The sequence below is a fragment of the Eurosta solidaginis genome, chromosome 5 (genome assembly GCF_040869045.1).
Source record: "Eurosta solidaginis isolate ZX-2024a chromosome 5, ASM4086904v1, whole genome shotgun sequence".
Lineage (NCBI taxonomy): Eukaryota > Metazoa > Arthropoda > Insecta > Diptera > Tephritidae > Eurosta > Eurosta solidaginis.
The window spans coordinates 142,623,445-142,642,977 of NC_090323.1; the positions used below are offsets into that span (position 1 = coordinate 142,623,445).

The 19,533-nt window shown below is 37.0% G+C and overlaps 1 protein-coding gene across 2 annotated transcripts in view; it reads right to left on the reverse strand.

Moving 5' to 3' along the window:
* Positions 1 to 16,235, reverse strand: part of Rab26 (RAS oncogene family member Rab26) — a 162,507-nt gene extending 146,272 nt beyond the window's left edge. The window contains exons 1-2 of one of the 2 annotated variants that reach the window (XM_067788920.1): positions 13,316 to 16,235; positions 12,713 to 13,139 (exon numbers count right to left, since the gene is read on the reverse strand). In XM_067788920.1, the coding sequence (XP_067645021.1) occupies positions 12,713 to 13,087 (375 nt within the window). In that variant the 5' untranslated portion in view covers positions 13,088 to 13,139; positions 13,316 to 16,235. Of the gene's footprint in view, positions 1 to 12,712 lie in introns of both variants that reach the window. The other variant, XM_067788921.1, reaches the window with a different exon arrangement.
* Between the last annotated feature and the right edge of the window lie 3,298 nt (positions 16,236 to 19,533).

Consider the following 19,533-nt stretch of genomic DNA (forward strand, 5'->3'; position numbering starts at 1 on the left):
ACGTTTACAAGTCAAGTAGTTTGCTATTATCGTTGATGCTATGCCTGATGCTAGTCACGTTGACTACGTTCATTTTGCGCTAACTCCATTTCAATTCGAAAGCAACAAATTTTATAATTCAAGAACGGCTTTTGGTCACAAAATCGTTGATCTAATTTGCCATACTTGATTGAAGATTGTCGTGCACAAGGGTACGATAACGGCGCCAATATGAAAGGAGCTTGCAACGGAGCACTACGTCGCATTCTCCACAACAACTCGAATGCTGATTATCTTCAATTTGGTTCAAAATACTGACTACCATTAATGAAAGCAACGTGGTCCTGCAAGCTAGAGACGCCACCATAGATGTTGAGGTCCGACATCTAGATGCCTTATTAGCTTCTTTGAAGTTGATCAGGAACCAATGGAAAACAATTTTAAACGAATGCAAAACAGTTGCTATTCAATTGAACATCTCGCCAAAGTTTCCGGACATTCGAAAGATTAAACCCAAAAGACGTTCTGAAGATAATTTAAATGAGATGATTACGGATGATTCAGAGTCTGATTTTAAAAACAATACATTCCTGGTGATCGTTGATTCAATCACTGGCATTACTGAACGATTTGCAGCTATGAGAAATTTGAGCGAGACGTTTCCCTTTTTGTGGCAATTTGAAGACATGGATGGAATTACGGTTCGGGCGAGCGCAGCAAAATTTGTCGAAAAATACAAGTAGGACAAAGCTTAAAATACGAAATAATTCACTTGAAACACTTTGAACACATTCAAATTTTGATAAAGGTCTGTCACCATTGGAATTGCTAAATGCCATCTACATATGTTCAAAACCTGTATACGATATAATGCTTTACGTATCTTTTGCACTATACCTGTCACTGTAGCAAGTGCAGAACGTTCCTTCAGCGTCCTTTCAAGAATCAAAAACTTTCATAGATAGTGTTCATTTAAAGAGCGAGTTTCAGGACTTGCCACGCTTTGTGTTGAATCCGTCTTGGCAAGACAGTTAAATTTTGATATTATTATAAAAATTTTGCAACGAAAAAAGCAAGTAAAGCCGCTCTTTGATATCCGAACTTTCTATATTGAATAATTAAAATTTATAATCATCATTAAATTTATCAAAAATGTATTAAAATGTTACCAAATAACTAGAAAAGATTATTTGAAACAATATATGGCTATTAAAAGAGAATTTTATTTCTACGTTACAATAAAATAGTACAAATAGTAAATATTCTGTGTCAATTTTATTTTCAGCTCTTAGTCCAAAAATCATTTAGTTGATGTTGCAAAAATATTTTATTATGTAATCCCTCAATAATGATTCATGAATGAGACGTCATTAGTCCAAAAATCATTTAGTTGATGTGGCAAAAATATTTTTTCTTGTAATCCCTCAATAATTATTCATGAATGAGACGTCATTAATTCAAGTTAATCAAATGTATTAGTGGATTTTTTATAGGGGGCCCGTAAATTGTTTAGTCCCGGGCCCGGATTTTCTCTCTACGGCCCTGGTTAGCACAAAGTCTGGCTTTATCTACAGAAGAATGCATTATAAATTGTCGGCAAAAGGCGCTCGCGCATTTCTTCGAATCAGATAAAGTTTTGTCGCCGAAGGATATATGTAGATACTTTATCGTTGTGTTTAGTTGGATTAGACAAGGACTTGACTGTTGACCAAAATTTACGAACACCCGCAGAGAGGTTGCAGTTCCTTAAATGCTGCTCCCATTTGGTACGTTTGTGTTAATTTACCAGCCGCATAATTTCCGAGTTGAGACTCCTAATATGGGGTTCTCTTGCTAATTTTGCGGCTTCAGCCGGGAAATGCGGTATGATTTCAGGTATTCTACTGACCGGAATAAAGCGTGCAGAAGCTGAATCGCTCGCCTTGCCGGACATCAGTCGAAATGGGGAGAGCAGCAAAACATTGATTTTTGAAGGTTGTGAAGTCTTCCCATTTGGCTTTTTTAAAATCAATAAACGTTCGCTTTTCAGAGGTAATGAAATTGGCAGGTCGCTGTATTGAAAGAAGTATGGGCAGGTGGTCAGAAGCTAAAGTAAGCATCGGCTGCCATTCAACGCAGTTTATGAGCCCTGCGCTGACGATTGAGATGTCAGGCGAGCTGTGGCAATTACCTGCAATTCTGGTGGGAGCATCGCCACTCAGTCGTCAGTCTGGGAGTCAGAGATGGGTCAAGGCGCCTTGAAGGATATAGGCTTTATCGAGTGTGATGTCCGATTGCTGCTGGAGTCCTGGTGTCGATGAGTTGGTACTAGTGTTTTGGCAGCAAGGTGCAATGAATGTACCGGTCGGACAGTTGCCGTTTCCAAGCCCAGAGCACCTATGAAGGTGACATCGGCCAAGGCATGAACTGCATTGGACCGATGTCGCGGTCGTAAATATTCTAAGCTGGCATACGGAACACAAGGCGTGGGGGGCTAGGAGTTGATGACTCCTTTTCTCGCGAATGCGTGTGTCGGAAAAGGAGGGGAGGGACGGGGCTATAAGCTGGTGCTCGGCATTGCTGTCCATGCTACGTAGATTGTAGTGATGAGTTGCAGCGGCCGCATCAGGTGGAGGCGCCATTTGACGCAAGCAACTGCGGGCAGTTGATGTGGCCTGCTGGGCAGCGTCGCTGCTAGAAGGTGGCGGAGGTACGTTTGAGAGTGAACCGCGGGTCGTCCTTGGACGTGAAAAGCGGGGAGCCAGAAAGGTTTTATAGAACAGAACAGCCCAAACAATGCAACCATCTTTTACACGTGACACACTGGCAAGAGTATGACCGTCTGAGATAAATCTTTTTCCGACATAAGCAGCAGAACCACAGCCTGGGACCGGGGTTAGGTTCAATACCTTCCCGGAGCAGGAGGGTATGGAGACGTCCAGCTACAAGGAGCTGCTCCGAGGATGACAATTTGTGGGAGGGACGCAACAAATTAAATGGGGTTACACTATAATGACAGCTTTTGGCCGGGAAAAAAGATCCCGAGTAGCTCCGGTACATAGAACCGGTTTTCGGCCTACGCACCAACTTAACTGAATAATCACGTTTTTGATGTTTTCGTAAACTGTATATATGTAGATAATTGTTTGATTTAGCTCATATTAATTAACAATGGGAGATGAGTGCTAGGTATCCCACACACTAAATTTCAACAACATATCTCAAAAATTAATCATGTTATAGTGTTTAAAAACGGACTAAATTAATTTATTTTTTCACCCTGATCATTGTGATATATGAAGATCTATGTTTATCCCGATCACATTGAATTGAATTTTTTTTTTTTTTACATTTAAGGTTTCTGAGATTTAAAACAGCGTGGTTGCGACTAGTTTTTGAGTTGGTAAATCATTCCCCTGCTTACTCTTATAAATTCCAATAGACAAAATCTGTTTGCAAATATTTGTAGGTCCACCCCAAAATGAAAATAAGAGTAAAAAAAAATAAATATTATATTTAAAAATTGTTATATTTTGTAAATTTTTGATTTTGATGGAATACTAGCAAAACGCCATACACACAGGTGTAGTGTCAGCGTTACGTCGTGTTAATCTAGCTGGCAACTCCCCAATTATAAGTAGACAATACACTATCATGCAGCCCTGCATGTATGCCCTTAGTCATGGTTCAACTATATACAGGTTGGCTCATCTGTAAAGCAACAAAATATGTCTGTTCAAATTGTCAAAATCTGTGTATTGGTGTTGGTGCGAATGGTATGGAATGGAAACATAAAACTTAGCAGCTTTTGTATGTGTAAGTAAAATGTTGCCAATGTGTTGGTTTCATGTTGAGTTTGCCATCTCCTGTTGGCAATCCCTTCGACCATGCAATGACATAAATAAAATCAGCTGATGAGATGAGCCAACCTGTACATAATTGAACCATGCCCTTAGTGAAGGAGTCGAATGACGGAGATAATTCTGATTGGCTGAATCTTCCGTTATTCGACTCCATCACGCCATTGTATTGGTATGCACAAAAGGCATACCGACAAGGTTGGTGAATGGCATTTTGGATAAAGACGGTGAGTTTGGATTGATCCGGCACCCGATGAACACACACGAATTGAAAACGGTAGAACAAAAATTAAAAATGTGTTAAAACTAAAATGTACGTGGGGCTGCGGCCCAAAAACGTGGGTATGAAATTCCCACTTTACGCAGGTACATGTGTCTGGTCCAGACCGTTCACACTCCCGAGACATTAGTAGGGCAAATGCTCAAAAGTTACGAAAAATGAACAGAGGCTATGACATCATAGCAAACATCAGGAATTAGCTAAGATGCCTGGAAAGGCTACGCGCGGTAAGGGCGACCAAGCTATATAAAGCAATCCTCGACAGAGATTGGTAGAGGGCCTTTCCAACCGCGAGAGATGCGGTGAAGGTAACACGCTCGAAAATTATTGAGGGACCATAAAAAAGGTACTATTGAAACCATAAACAAAACAAAATAAATAAACATAAAAATTAAATTACATTAATTATTAAATTGTGGAGCTTTTCGGCCGAGTTTTTTTGAAATAAAACAATCGTTTATTTTATCTTCTATGCGTTTCGACGCATATTCGCGTCTTCCTCAGAAAGGCTTTAATAAATATACGAAAAACAAGATATTTATATTAATCGAATTACATTATACATTGAAGCAAATGACATTTTTTTTTTCCATATTACACTTACTAAAATGACAATTATTAAAATATCACATCTGGGTATAATCAATGCAAAATTATATATATATAAAAAACATATAAATACATCATCACAGTCTTAACGAACGCGGATAAAGGTAGTAAGACTGTGATGATGTACAAATCAGAGTACGAAGACAAAATGAAAGACCTCTTGGATGACAAGCTAACGTATAAAACCATAAGAACTGATCCTACCCAATTTCTATTACGTAAAAACAACAAGATCGTGAACGACCTCTACAAAATGCAAAGCATCAATTTGAAAGAAAAACACTACTTGTCGTGCCCAGCAGCTACAGCTCCGAGAATATATGGATTACCTAAAGTTCATAAAGAAAACATACCTCTGCGGCCTATTTCTTCTTCGGTGAACGTACCATGCTCGATATTATCAAAATACGTAGGTCAGATACTACAAAACATCGTTTCGGACAAATACAATATAAAGAATTCACAACGACTAAAAGAAAACATTAAAAACCTAACAATTGAAGATGACGAAACTCTAATATCATTGGACGTAGTATCCCTATTCACAAACATACCTATTCACTTTGCGATTGGCACAATCATAAAACAATGTACAGGTTTACAAAACCACACAAAAATCTCAAAAACCCAATTTCTCAAAATTCTCGAGTTTTGCTTGGGAGAAAATAATTATTTCGTACAAGATGGGACCTTCTACCAACAAACATATGGTATGCCGATGGGCAATCCCTTATCACCAACCATAGCAGATATTGTGTTGGACACGATTATTGACGACAGCATCACTGAGCTAAGATCTAAGGACATACATGTTAAATACATAACAAAATATGTAGATGACATGTTCGCTATAGTTAAGATTAATGACGTGGAAGAGATACTAAATATATTCAATGGACAACATACCAAAATAAAATTCACCCTGGAGAGAGAAACGAACAACAAATTAGCCTTCCTAGATATAGAGGTCCATAATACAGAGAACAAAATAAGGACCAATTGGTATAAGAAAGCCGTAGCATCATCAAGAATGATCCACTATTTGTCGAACCACCCATGGAGTCAAAATAAAAACATTATTAAGAAAGTCTACTCCCTGAGCAACCAGGAGTTCATGGAGGAAAACAAGAGGAATATAAAAAACATTCTCCAAAAAAATGGCTACCCTAATGCAGTAATAGAAGCATTTATAACTGCAGCGAAAAACAAAACGAGAAACTGCAATATCAATACAGAAAGTGAAGATAACAACAACAAATACACATATGTACCTCAACTAACGGACAACATCACTTTAGGTACAATTATCAAAAGCAACAATTTAAGCTACGCACACAAACCGCATCACACAACTCGCAGCATATACACAAAAACAAAGGACAAAATTAATAAAGAACAACTACACAACGTAGTGTATGAAATACAGTGTAAAGGCAAACAAGGAGAAAGCTGCAATAAAGTTTACATTGGCACAACAAAAAGATCACTTAAAACAAGGGTAAACGAACATAAATCGGATGCCAAAAACAACAAATACACTACAGCATTAGCGCAACACCTGATAGAAAATAACCACACAGCTGATTTTAACAACACAAAAATATTGGATGTGGAGAAAAGAACAAAAAGAAGGATGACGCTAGAAGGGTTACGGATACAGCAACAATTTAACAAAGCAATGAATTTTCAAGAAGACGTTGACAACATAAATTGCGCATATGCTACTGCGATCACACAAAATGTTTGAGCCTGGACAACAGAAGATGTGCGGTGTTTTATATATATATATAATTTGGCATTGATTATACCCAGATGGGATATTTAAATAATTGTCAACTTAGTAAGTGTAATATGGAAAAAAAAATGTCATTTGTTTCAATGTATGATGTAATTCGATTAATATAAATATCTTGTTTTTCGTATATTTATTAAAGCCTTCCTGAGGAAGACGCGAATATGCGTCGAAACGCGTAGAAGATAAAATAAACGATTGTTTTATTTCAAAAAAATCGGCCGAAAATCTCCACAATTTAATAATTAAACTTTACGACCTGGCCCAATATAAAATAATTAAAAATAAATTACATTAATATTGTAACGAATTTACTGCAATTCCCCTTATTTCCAATCTTCTGCCAACGTTCGTATCGCTAAACTGTTGAATAAATAACTGCAATATTGTGTAATGGAAAAATGGAAAAATGGCCTTTATTAAAGTACTTCACAATAACACTTATACTTTGCAACGAATAGCTTGCTTAATAACCAAACTGATCGATAGCTCAAATGAAACTGTCCTCTCGCCTCTACTGTCGCGCCTTTTATACTTTTTGATTTCTCATTGCATACTTCTAGGCTTTTCCATTCCAGAACTTACTAGTTAGTTATCAGCTGCAAAATTGCCAGCCACAACTACGTTTATAACTTCTCATTTGAGTAATACTTGCACAAATTATTGCCCTCTCTTGTGAGCAATTCAGATAAGATATATGCATGTGTTTGTGCATTGCTTCTCCGCTGCTGGTATACGTAACATATGTGTAAACGCAATTATTGATTCGTTTATGTAGATACATAATGATTGATCTATGGATGTGCATGATATCACTGTTTAGCATCGGCTTAGAGATGGCAGTACCCCTTAGTGTTGCTAATATTGTAACACTGCCCTCCACTTAAGTCTGATCGTCCCGATCAGACAAATCTCTCGATCTAAACGCTGCTAGCCTCTCCAAATGAACCACTTTCATTTTGGTTCGTGGTTTGCCAATGGTTTATATGCGGTACACTACATCGTTGATCCGTTCCCAGTTACACTGCAATTTCGTGGACAAACCTTTTTTTCGTTGTGGGTTGTATAGCAGCACCAAATCTCCATCCTGAAGCCCTTCCGAATTAATTGCTTTATCGTACCTCGCTTTCATCTTGTCACTCATAATCTTTGCTCGTTGCCTTACCAAATCGTGTATCTCTCTCAGCTCTTCTTCCAAGACACCGGTGGATTTCTTGATATTCCTCTACGCATCGGCATCTATCCCATACTTCAAATCAGCTGGCAGTCGAAGGTCATTGCCAAAAATTCCCTTTGCGGGAGTTTGGCCCGTTTTCTCATGTACTGCCGATCGGTAGGCCATCAAGAATTATGATACGTGTGTATCCCAGTCCTTATGGTACTTGTCTACTACTTTCCTTAAATGCTCCTCCAATGTTCTATTGAAACGTTCCACCATACCATCGGACTGCGGATGCAATGCAGTTTTGTCCGTGTTTTTCGAATGCCCACCTTCTTGCACATTTCTTGGAACATAGCTGATTCAAAATTCCTGCCTTGGTCAGAATATATCTCCATTGGTACACCATACCTTGCAACCCATTCGTTTGTAACCACTTCTGCTACTGTTTCTGCTTCTTGGTTTGGGATTGGGTATACCTCTGGCCATTTACTGAAATAATCAGGAATCCTCTTTCTGGGAACAACTATTAGTTTCTTCTTGCAATGACCATCCTCACTCTCCCATACTCGATGAAGACAACCGGATATCAATTCTAAACTTTTCCGCTGTACCCAATATGACTTCGCAATGGGACTCTCTGCTGAAATCTCCTCTCTGCTTGGTCTTTCGTTTCGTTCGACCCTTTGCATAACATGTGACAGATCTGTATCTTCTAGCTGACACTTTCTTAGTTGTTCCTTGTCCCATTCATCCGTACACGTTATAGTCATTAGCCGGACATCTATAATGTCTTCTTTAGCCTCGGGCTTTGAACAGTGCTTGCATTCCAAACTACATGGTTTTCGTGACATTGCATCAGCATTTCCATGGGTACTAACTTTTCGATGCTCAATGGAAAAGTCATAGCTTTTTAGTCGCTCGATCCACCGTGCCAATTGTCCTTCCAGATTACGGAACTGCAGAACCCATTTTAACGCTGCGTGATCTGTCCTGACACGGAATCGCTGGCCGTAGAGGTATTTGTGAAAATGTTTAATGCACTCTACCAATGCCAAGAGCTCTCTCCGCGTAACGCAGTAGTTCCTCTCTGGTTTTCCAATTGAACGGCTGTAATATGCAACTACCTTCTCCTGTCCATCGCCCAGTTGTGATAAAACGCCTCCTATAGCATATCCACTCGCATCTGTGTCTAGAATAAATGTTGCTCCTGGAATCGGATATGCTAACATTGGGGCAGTGCACAACCGCCCCTTCAATGTTTGGAAAGCCACTTCTTGTTCCTTCTTCCATTCAAAAGATTTATTTTTTCTTATAAGCTCATGGAGGCTATGGGCTACGCTGCAAAAATTTGGTACAAATCGGTGGTAATATGTGCACAGCCCAAGGAAACTTCTCAATTCATGTAGGTTCTGTGGTCTTGGCCAATCCTTTACAGCCTCTATCTTTTCGTTCGCAGTGCAGATGCCCTCTGTCGTTACCTTGTGACCCAAAAATTTACTTCCTTTTTAAACAGCGTACACTTTTTGGGACTTAACTTCAGACCAGCGCCAGCTATTCTCTGGAAAACTTCCTCCAAATTCTTAAGAATTTTATCTTAGTTCTTCCCCAATACGATGATGTCGTTCAGGTACACCAAGCATGTTTTCCAATGTAGTCCTTTCAGTACCTGGTCCATGAGTCTCTCAAAAGTAGCTGGTGCATTACAAAGTCCAAAAGGCATCACTGTAAATTACCAAAGACCATCACCGACACTGAAGGCTGTTTTCTCTTTATCTTCCTCCTTCACCTCAACTTACCAGTAGCCGCTTTTCAAGACCAGCGTGGAAAACCATTTTGTACCAGATAGCGAGTCCAGAGTGTCGTCAATTCTTGGCAATGGGTAGCTATCCTTTTTCGTTACGTCATTCAACTTCCGGTAGTCCACGCAAAACCTCATTTTTCCATCCTTCTTTTTTACAAGTACTAGCGGTGAGCTCCATGGACTAGCTGATGGTTCCATGACGCCGCTGTCGCTCATTTCTTGCATGATTTGACTCACAACTTCCCGCTTCGCCAGTGGAACACTACGTGGAGCTTGACGGATCGGCCTCGCATCTCCAGTGTCAATTTGATGTTTCACAACGTTGGTGCGGCCTGGTTTGGAACAATCCTGGGCAATTATGTTCGCGTACTTTAGGAGCAGTTGTTTTGCCTTACACTGATATTCTTCCTCTAGCCCCTGCGTCCATGCCGTGATGTCATTTGAAAGATCAGTATTACTAGCTGAAACGTGTTCCTGGAGCTGTTCACAGTTAATAACTACTTCATCCTCTTGGCATCTTCCCAAAATAGCTCCTTTAGTCAGTTTGAGTGGTGACTTGAACTCATTGAGTACTCTTACCGGAATACGTCCATCTTGTTTTTTCATAGCCAGGGTTTTCCCTACAAGTATATTCAGTGCTGATTTGTTTGCTGTTTCGACAACCCACAATTTGTTTGTCCCACAATCTCCATCAACCTTTGCCCAGATGACTGCTGCGGATTTTGGTGGTATTTGCTGACTCTCTTTCACCAGCACTCGTTTACTGCTGTAGCCTCTCTCGTAGCCGAAATTAAGTGGTACATCCATGTTTTTATATCGCATCGTCTTGCTTTGCATGTCGATCTTGATGCCCTGGTCGATTAAGAAGTCAGCTTCAATTATGATTTCATCAACAATCTCTGCCACTATAAAATTGTGTACTACCGTGACGTTCCCAATTGCGACTTCACATGATACTTCTCCTAGAACCGTGCTGTCTTCTCCAGTGGCTGTACGCAATATTGCTCCATGCAATGGTCTTATCTTCTTGTTGACTAAATCCGCTCGAATGATGGAATGAGATGCACCCGTATCTACAGTCAGTAAACGTTCCTTTCCATCCACATGTCCTCCAACAGTAAGATTGCTCGATCTTCTTCCAATCTGCGAGATAGAGATTATGGGGCATTCAATTGCGGGAGCCAGCTGTTGCCCTTTGCGGCTGACTCGATTTAGTTTAACGATTGAATGGTCTTGGAGATTTGTTCATCGTCTTCTGCTCTGCGTTTACGACCACTCACATTGTTAGAACTGTTAGGGTTGGAGTTGAAATAATGCGCAATATGCCCTGGCTTTGTATAGCCGAACGATCTCGGCTCAACCAATTTAAATGAAATTTGGCAGAGATAACGTATCACCTTCTAAGACTTTCTACCTAGGTGTTGCCACTCAGAATGTTTCACAAAGTTCCTATTCGAAATTAAAAAAAATTGCATGGGATATGCCGATATGGGTATCAAACGAAAGGTATTTCACTCCGCATTACAATAGGGGTATTGTTGAGTAGGGTTGCCATTTGGAGTTGCCACCTATTCGAAATTAAAAAAAATTGCATGAGATATGCAGTTATGGGTATCAAACGAAAGGCATTTCACTCCGCATTACAATAGGGATATTTTTGAGTAGGGTTGCCTTTTAGGGTTGACACCTACTCGAAATTTAAAAAAATTGCATGAAATATGCCAATATGGGTATCAAAGGAAAGGTATTTTACTCCGCATTACAATAGGGACATTTTTGAGTATGGTTGCCATTTAAGGTTGCCAACTATTCGAAATTGAAAAAAAGAAACGTTGCCAGCATAACGAAACGTTGCCGAGCAAAGCCCGGTCGCCCAGGTACTATGTATATAATACGGCTGATTCTCTAGAGGAGAAGAGTGGTGAGGAGGGGGAAATAAGGGAAAGGGAGGTGAAAGGAAAGGAAGGGAAAGAAAAGAAAAGTAAAGGTATCGTGCCGTCTGTAGTTGCTTAGATTCAACCACTGGGCGAACTCTAACATAATAAAATAAAAATTTTGAGCACCTATAAATTTTGAAATTTCAGATAAGAAAAATTGTTAAATTCTAGAGAACGGCCCATGCAATAAAAAATATATGGTACGTACATATATATTTATGAATCAAAAAAGATCCTGGCGGCCGCTGTGGTATGATAGTAGTGTGCTCCTTCTACCACACCGAAGATCCTGGATTCACGCCCCGGGCACACCAACATCGAAATTGTAGAAACAAGTTTTTTCAATTAGAATAATTTTTTTCTAAGCCGTGTCGCCCATCGGCAGTGTTTGGCAAGCACTCCGAATTTATATCGGCCATGAAACTCTTTCAATGAAAACTCGTGCGCCATGCAAATGCCGTTCGGAGTCGGCATAAAACAAGTAGGTCCCGTCCCGCCAATTTGTAGGAAAAATTAAAAAGGAGCACGACGCAAACTGGAAGAGAGGCTCGGCCAAAAATCTCCTCGGAGGTTATTGCGCCTTACATTTTTTTATAAAAAAGATCCTTCAAAGCAAGAAGAAGTTAATGGTCCCACTTCATATGACAGTCCGAAACCAGGAAAGGCAAGGATTGACAACAAGGCTCCTTCAACAAATGCGCTTCCTTACGGTACAGTGAATCTAAATCAAAGCCACACATACTACCTGGTCAGTACCATAGCAATAAAGAAGCACCGTAAATGCGCAGAGGCATGTATATGTATGCGTTAAAACAGAATAGAAAATTTGTACATATGTATGTAAGTGAAGCGCACAACTTAAATTACGTTTCGTTGTCCTTTACTGGTCAAGGAATGTTGTTAGAAAGGATGGGAGTAAACCGGTACATACTTATACGGGTTTCACCTCAGTTCATCCAACCCCATGCGGCTGACGGAAATCCTAGTGCTCAGCCAACCAACCGAATGGTTCTTGGAAGGTAGAAATTTTAATGCTGGCTAAAGTGTCGAGAGAGAGAGACTTTGAACGCTTCCTCCACTAAAAATAAGGATCTATTCAAATGTACAGACCGTTGGTTTTTTTTTATGGAATGGAGTTGGAAAGTCGCACGGGTGACTAGTGCCGCCCATTGAGAGGCGAAAGTCATCGTATTCATTTAGGAAAAACATAAGAAGTTGAAGAAACATCTTAGTGTTCAAATTACACGCAAGTTGAGCTCAAGAGTAAAAGACTCATTGGGTTCATTGGTTTGCATTTCTTAAATAAATATTACCTTGTGATTAATAGTATCATCGAATGGCTGCTGTTGAGGTTGGTTATACATGCCAACTTCATCATAACGATAGGAACGCCAACCATCTTCATACTTATCATCATCGCCAACATCATGAAATACTGCATCTTCAAGTGCATATATTTGCAATGCTTTAACAGGTGGACGATAACCAGGATAACCAGTACTGTATGCATTATTACAACTTACACTGACACTAGTATTTAGACCGCTGCCACCCACACCGCCCCCAATACTACCACCACTAAAATCGGTGCGATAATGAACGGTTTCTTCAAAACGACGTTGAGTAGTTTCGGGATCTTCAAAAACGTCGTCACTCATGCTGCTGGCGTCATCGGGTATGTGGGACATATTCAATTTAAGCACGTTGAGACACGATTCACCGTTTACAAGTTTTTGTTGTCTTTATAGCGTGCAGAATATAGGGAAAAATAGTAATAGCGTGATATTGTTTATGTTTTGTTAGATATGTGGGTGGGGTTGAGATGCATTACACAATTGTTAATTTGTTAAGTATATTTTTGATTATAAAGTTTATAAACGTTTATGATTTATATATGTACATAAGTATGTATTTACGTTTTTATATGTATATTTGAGCTAATTATTGACTTGCTTTAACGGCTGTTGGTGGGAGACTATTTTATTTACAACGATTAATTGTTGCGTTTTTTTTTTATTTTGTTTATAACAACAACAAAGTTTTCAGGTTTATGTACAGTTTCAAAGGTGCTGTATAACACACAAAAAAAGCTTATTAAATTTGAACGTGTATATGCTAAAGCTTTAAAAAGTTGTATTGGCTTGTGCTTTCTCCGCATAGTCGGTGACTTTGACATGAAAATAATACGCACATACACACATACGAATAGTCAGCTGTTTTCGACATAGGCGTTTGGTGTGTCGGTTGAGCAAATATTAATTACTTGGTTCTTGATTTTTTTTAGAGCTGTTACAGTAATTACCAATCACGATAAATATTAGTGGCCTTTTAGGCGCATCTTGCGATTAATAAAATCACTCTCTTACGATTTATTTACGTTCTTTTTAACTTGTAATTTTTAAAGCTTATAACCTAATATGAAGATTGTTCACTTTTATTGATTTTTGTTGTTTATGAAAATCGCTTTTCAATATTTGCTTATATTTTAAATAGCATCGCGTACGCACCCATCGGCGCTTACTGCTCCCACAGCGGCCATATGCTAAATTTACGTTTGTGTGATTAAGTTTTTTTGTGTAGTAGCTGCTGATAGTATATGTAATTCCTTTACGCTCTTTGTATAATAAAGGTATTTAATAAATATTTCTAATTTTTATTTTTATTTTGTACGAAACAGTTGTCTATAAATTTTGTTATATTATGCAGTAATTCTACTAATTTTTTTCATAATTCTTTACATTTACCATGTCTTCTATATGTATATTCTATAATTTGGACTATTTCTAATTTAGTTATTATATTTGCTTCAGTGGTACGCTGACTTCAACTTGTGCATACTTGTATATAAGAATGGGTTGTACGGTGCTACGGATTAACAAGGTTGTATATGCTTAATATATGTATGTAATTACTCGAATATTTTTTTTAACACTTCTGTATTAACCAGTTATTTAATTATTATTTTTTTATACTATATATGCTTATTAAATTCCCTAAATATTTTTAATAGCTTTTTGTTAGTGAAAACTCTTTGCAAGTGGGTATATAAATTCTGTTATTTTTCAAGGAATTATAATCCTAAATTTATTTTGCGTATTTTGTGCTTGAGCTATATGCTTTTTTACAATATATTAATGATAAAGTATGTAGTAGTACCAAAAATTTTTTTTTGTTTTAAATTATTATATGCACTTAATTGTTTTGCTTTTGAAGGAATTTGACCATTTTGCGTTGATTTCGAGTAATACTCTTTTAAATTTCTAACATTATTTCGTTTTTCTTTATAAATTATTTGTTTTTGCTGCAGCTGATTTTAAAGTAAATTTGTAATGTTATGCGTAGTTTAATTAAATATACTTGTTTAAATATGCAATTGCATTACTAAATGTAAAGTCTGTTGGTTTATTAAAGTTGATTCGTCTTGGTAAACAGGAATTTACACATACGAGCATATATGTATGTATAAAATTTGTGAAACGGATCTGTTCTCTGTTGTTGTGGAACTGTTTTTTTTTTTTATGTGAATCAAATTATATTTTTTAATTTTAGCGATTTCCATGAGGGTTTCGTAGATTTTACAAAAAAAAGGTTTAAAAGTGTATTATATTTTAGTGATTTTTGTTTTTATACTTTCAAAACATATATATTTATACATATATATATATATATGTATATGTTCTAATAAATTGGTGTTTTGTTTACATCTAAAGCACTGTTATAACTAATAATTATAATTTAGCTACAACATATTATTTAATTGTTTCTTTCTAATAATTTCTACAAACTATTCACACATATGGTATATGTATGTATATGTGTACATATATAGGTATGCTTTTGTTTAAATGCAGGGCATGTTTCTTTGGTCATTGGACCCATTTTTTGATACACACAAAAACATGTAAACGCGCTATTTTGCCAACACTCCGTTTGCCCACAGATACAGAAACAAATTTATAAACAACAGTTATTCATCATCAAACATTAAAGCTTTGTTGGTGTATTAGTTATTTCTTTGTTGGGTTATTAATATACTTTAATTTTTGACATAAAGTTTTTTTCTTTGGTTTACATTATATTTAAGTTACTCATACGCCCCACCCTTCCGCTAATCAAATCACATCACTTTGGCTCTTTTTTCTTCATTCACAATTGCCTTGCTTTCATTGTTATCACAGTTGAAGGTGTAGTAGTAGAAATGACAATTTAACCAGTGCACTCTTGGCGTGTTTAATATTTGCCCCACATTTTCTAGGTAACTCAATAAATATTTGCAACTCTAATCCATTCTGATTATTCTATACAAATAACGCTTCTTCTTCTATTTCACTGGCTACTTTCAGTCTCTGCGTTGTCCGTGTACAATTGCGACACCGCCTCTGCTGCATTTTAGATTCTTTAGTAAAGTGAGTTTTCTCTATAATCTTCGTTTATTTTGTATATTGCAGCTGCTCCAATTCAAATTGTTGTTTTATTTGATTTAATTTTTTCCCCCAACCCACGTACACAATACAAATTTTTGTATGAGTGTATGAGTTGTGTATGTCCTTTGCAAGTTCACGTCCCACATTTATTTCAACCCATAACTTAAATCGTATCAGCATAAGCTCTAAAAACTATCAACAGTAGATAGTTTTTGTAGGATTTGAGCTTATTTTTTCAATCGTTCATTTTCGTTTTTATTTGCGGCAGTTTTACGTTAATATTCATAAAATAATTTGGTGTTTTGGTATTCCTGCTAATTAATATCAAATAGTTTCACATTTATGTATAAATTTTGTTTCATTGCGTTTGTTCTTTTTATTATTCTTTTTCGCTGCCACAGTGGCATTGGACTTGTCGCTGTTCGAATGTGTACTGGATTTTCATTGTGAGAATTCGGCAGTAGAGTTATCTACAGTACTGGCTATCAGTTGTGACGTTAATATATGTATATATGTATATATGCATGTATGCGTAATGACAGCAACATTGAGGACGATGAAAAACGAGCTTTTGTGCGTAAGTCGTAGCATGATTAAAGCCACAACACATAAGCAGTTTTCATATATCTGAGTTAAACACAAGCTTATGCATTATGAGTAGATTGCACGTATTTTTATGGAGAAAGGTAGATTAAGCGACACTTGCGCCATCTGATACTGAAAAGTAGCCAACTCCCAAATTTTGTTGCAAGCAAATCATAAGAAGAAGAATTTGACATTTGCTTTAGCTAAGGGTGTTGGCACGCTTTGCAAGTGAACTTATTTTTCCCAATGGTTGGTAAATTTTCTAACACTTTTCGCAATTAAAAACTGCAATATAACAACCGAATACGACACAAAATATGTTACCAAGTATTTTTGTTGTATAGGGAGAATGTTTATAACAGTACTTCGCGAAATTTAGTATGTGAATGGGCAAGACGTAAAAACTTTAATTGCCAAGTCAGAAGTTCCTTCATATTTACAAACGCAACATCTTGGTTGACTGTGGCGATGTTATTGGAATGCATAAAGGGCCAATTAAACTTCCTTAACCCTAACGCCATAGTCGTAACCATACCCATATCCATAACCATCTCCAATATGATCGATTAATGGTGCCTTAACCTAAAAGTCGTGAAAATTTCATAAAAATAAAGAAAATGCAAAAAATTACAAACATATTCAACAAAAAATAAGTCTCTTAGTAATAACGTATCCAAAACAATGAATAAAATCTACAAAAAGTTATTAAATTCACCAACTCAAATATTTTTAGGTTATGGATATGGCGAGAAACCAAAAACCAATTGGTTGGCTATGGTATGGTTATGACACCATTAATCCATTACATTGATTTCCATAAGGTAGGTTTGATCAGCCGTTTTATCTGGTTATCGTTTTATGGTTATAAGTCACCATTAGTTGGCCCTTAAGCTTGTGTTAAACGCATCTATATGAAAAATGTCATTGTGCCGCGGAATTTAAATGCCTAGCAAACTTGACATATACATATCAATATAAAACAGCTGATCCAACCAAACTTATGGAAATCAATCGCACGATACCATAATTCCCTAGCCATAAAAATACCACAGCAGAACTAAAAAAATGCACTAATTTTTTATTGCATTAATGTTCCAATAAATCATGGAGCTAATATTAATGCATACAATTTTTCAGATTCAATGTAAATTGGAAATTTTAATTAAATTTTTTCGAAGATTATTTATTGCTTACTGAAACTTGAAAACATTGATGTTTGAACGAAAAAAAGCTGATTGGAAAATTTAATGCATAAGCAAAGAGGATAAATTATGATAAGAGACCCCACACGTTACTCGATGTTTTTTAAGAGGTAGTCGCTGTTTTTTTTTTTTGGGCGAGATATTTGATTCTTCTATACATTTTCGTAGGGTATTTGTGTTTATTTTTCCGACTGTATTTACTTAACTAATTAATGCTCTTTCCAAAAATCGCAGCTGCACAAGGTGCATACACCGCATGGATAAATGCGAGACAATTCAAAAATGTCAATTTTTTTATTTCCAGCGAGTTACTCGCCACTCGTAGCAGACTAGTGGCTCTTATTATATTTATCCTCTTTGACATAAGATTTGGTAATGCAAAGAAACCATTAGGGGAACTCATGAAAGCATATAGACTTATAAGGTGTAAAATTATATCCATTTACACACGCTGTTATATGAACGCACCTAGAAATACTCTTAATAAACTTGATTGTTTATCAGCTGTATTATTGCCAAACAAAAATTCAGGCATGCTTAACCAACGAACCGATATCATTTCGTTACGATAATTAACGTTAATAAACGAAACAAAGTCATTTCGTTTCGTTTATTAACGTTAAGAACGTCAAATTAACGAAATGATTTTGTTTCGTTTTCTGCCTTATCAAAACGAAATCAAATCGTTTATGTTGATTATTAATTTGAAACTATGCTGGCAAAGCTGATTGATGGCGGAGTCATTAAAGGTGAAAGCATTAGCCAAGCTAATTGCAACTTTTCTCATGGATTTTGACAGTACGAACATTTCTCAGAGTATTTTTGACATTACCACCAATGGATTACACAAACAAATTACATGGAGTTTGTGTGTGTATGTCCGCTCGCTGTTACCACCTTACGGCTTCACCATGGCTATAGCATTGCCAGCACAATTCAAACATAAAGTATGACGTTTTTGTTAACGTTTTTAACGTTAACGAAAGCTTTGCGTTTCGGTTAAAAACGAGATACAATTTATCTTGATAATTTCTTTATCGATAATATTTCGAAGTGTTTCAACAAAAACGGTGGAAATTTTTTGATAAACGATTAGCTTAACGTTAAGCTGCATCCCTGCAAAAATTGTTTGATTGTTATACAAATTACTGTGTCAACTGTCGTGCGCGCACGTATTAATTTTCGCTCCGCTTTTCTAAGCAATTTTCATTATGTCTTCGCATCAAACAATAACTTGCTTGGACTGTTCTACTCGCATTAAAGTCGGTACCTGTGTTACCTGTAAATTATGTGACTCTAAATTTCATAAACATTGTGTTAAAGTTGAATTTGATGATTCTTCTGAAATATTTATTAATTGCAAAAACATTTTTTTTATCTTCAATAACTGTTTAAACATCTCAGTGAATCTCTTTGCTATGATATCAAACTTAACTAAAGAAATTAACTCTCTAAAGAGTAAATTCGACGATTTTTCGCACAATAACAAAACTGTAACTAACTCGTCTCAGTGCAATCCACCTGAAAAGTCTACCAGCATTCCATACAATCTACGCTCTCAAAGAAGTGTTGCTATAAAATTAAATGGTGCTGAGTTGGCCACTGAGTCGGCTGATAACACAAACAATCAAATCACATCACCTTTGAGTGCTAGTCAAGCTAGCTCTGCCACTGAGGAGAACAATGTTGGCGTTGATACTCTTTCGAGTGCTACTTTGTTAAGCTCTTCTGCTGCTGCTCAAGCTGTTGTTTCCCTGCTGTTCCTGAAGCTCACAATCAAGCAGGCGATGCTTTTTTCGATTCTTCTGCTGCTGTTGATAATAGTAGTCGCCGTTTTGCTGAGTATTCAAAACAAACAACATCACATAAAAACAGAGAATTTAAACACAATGAGAAGGCGTTTTTGCTAGATTCCAACTTTTT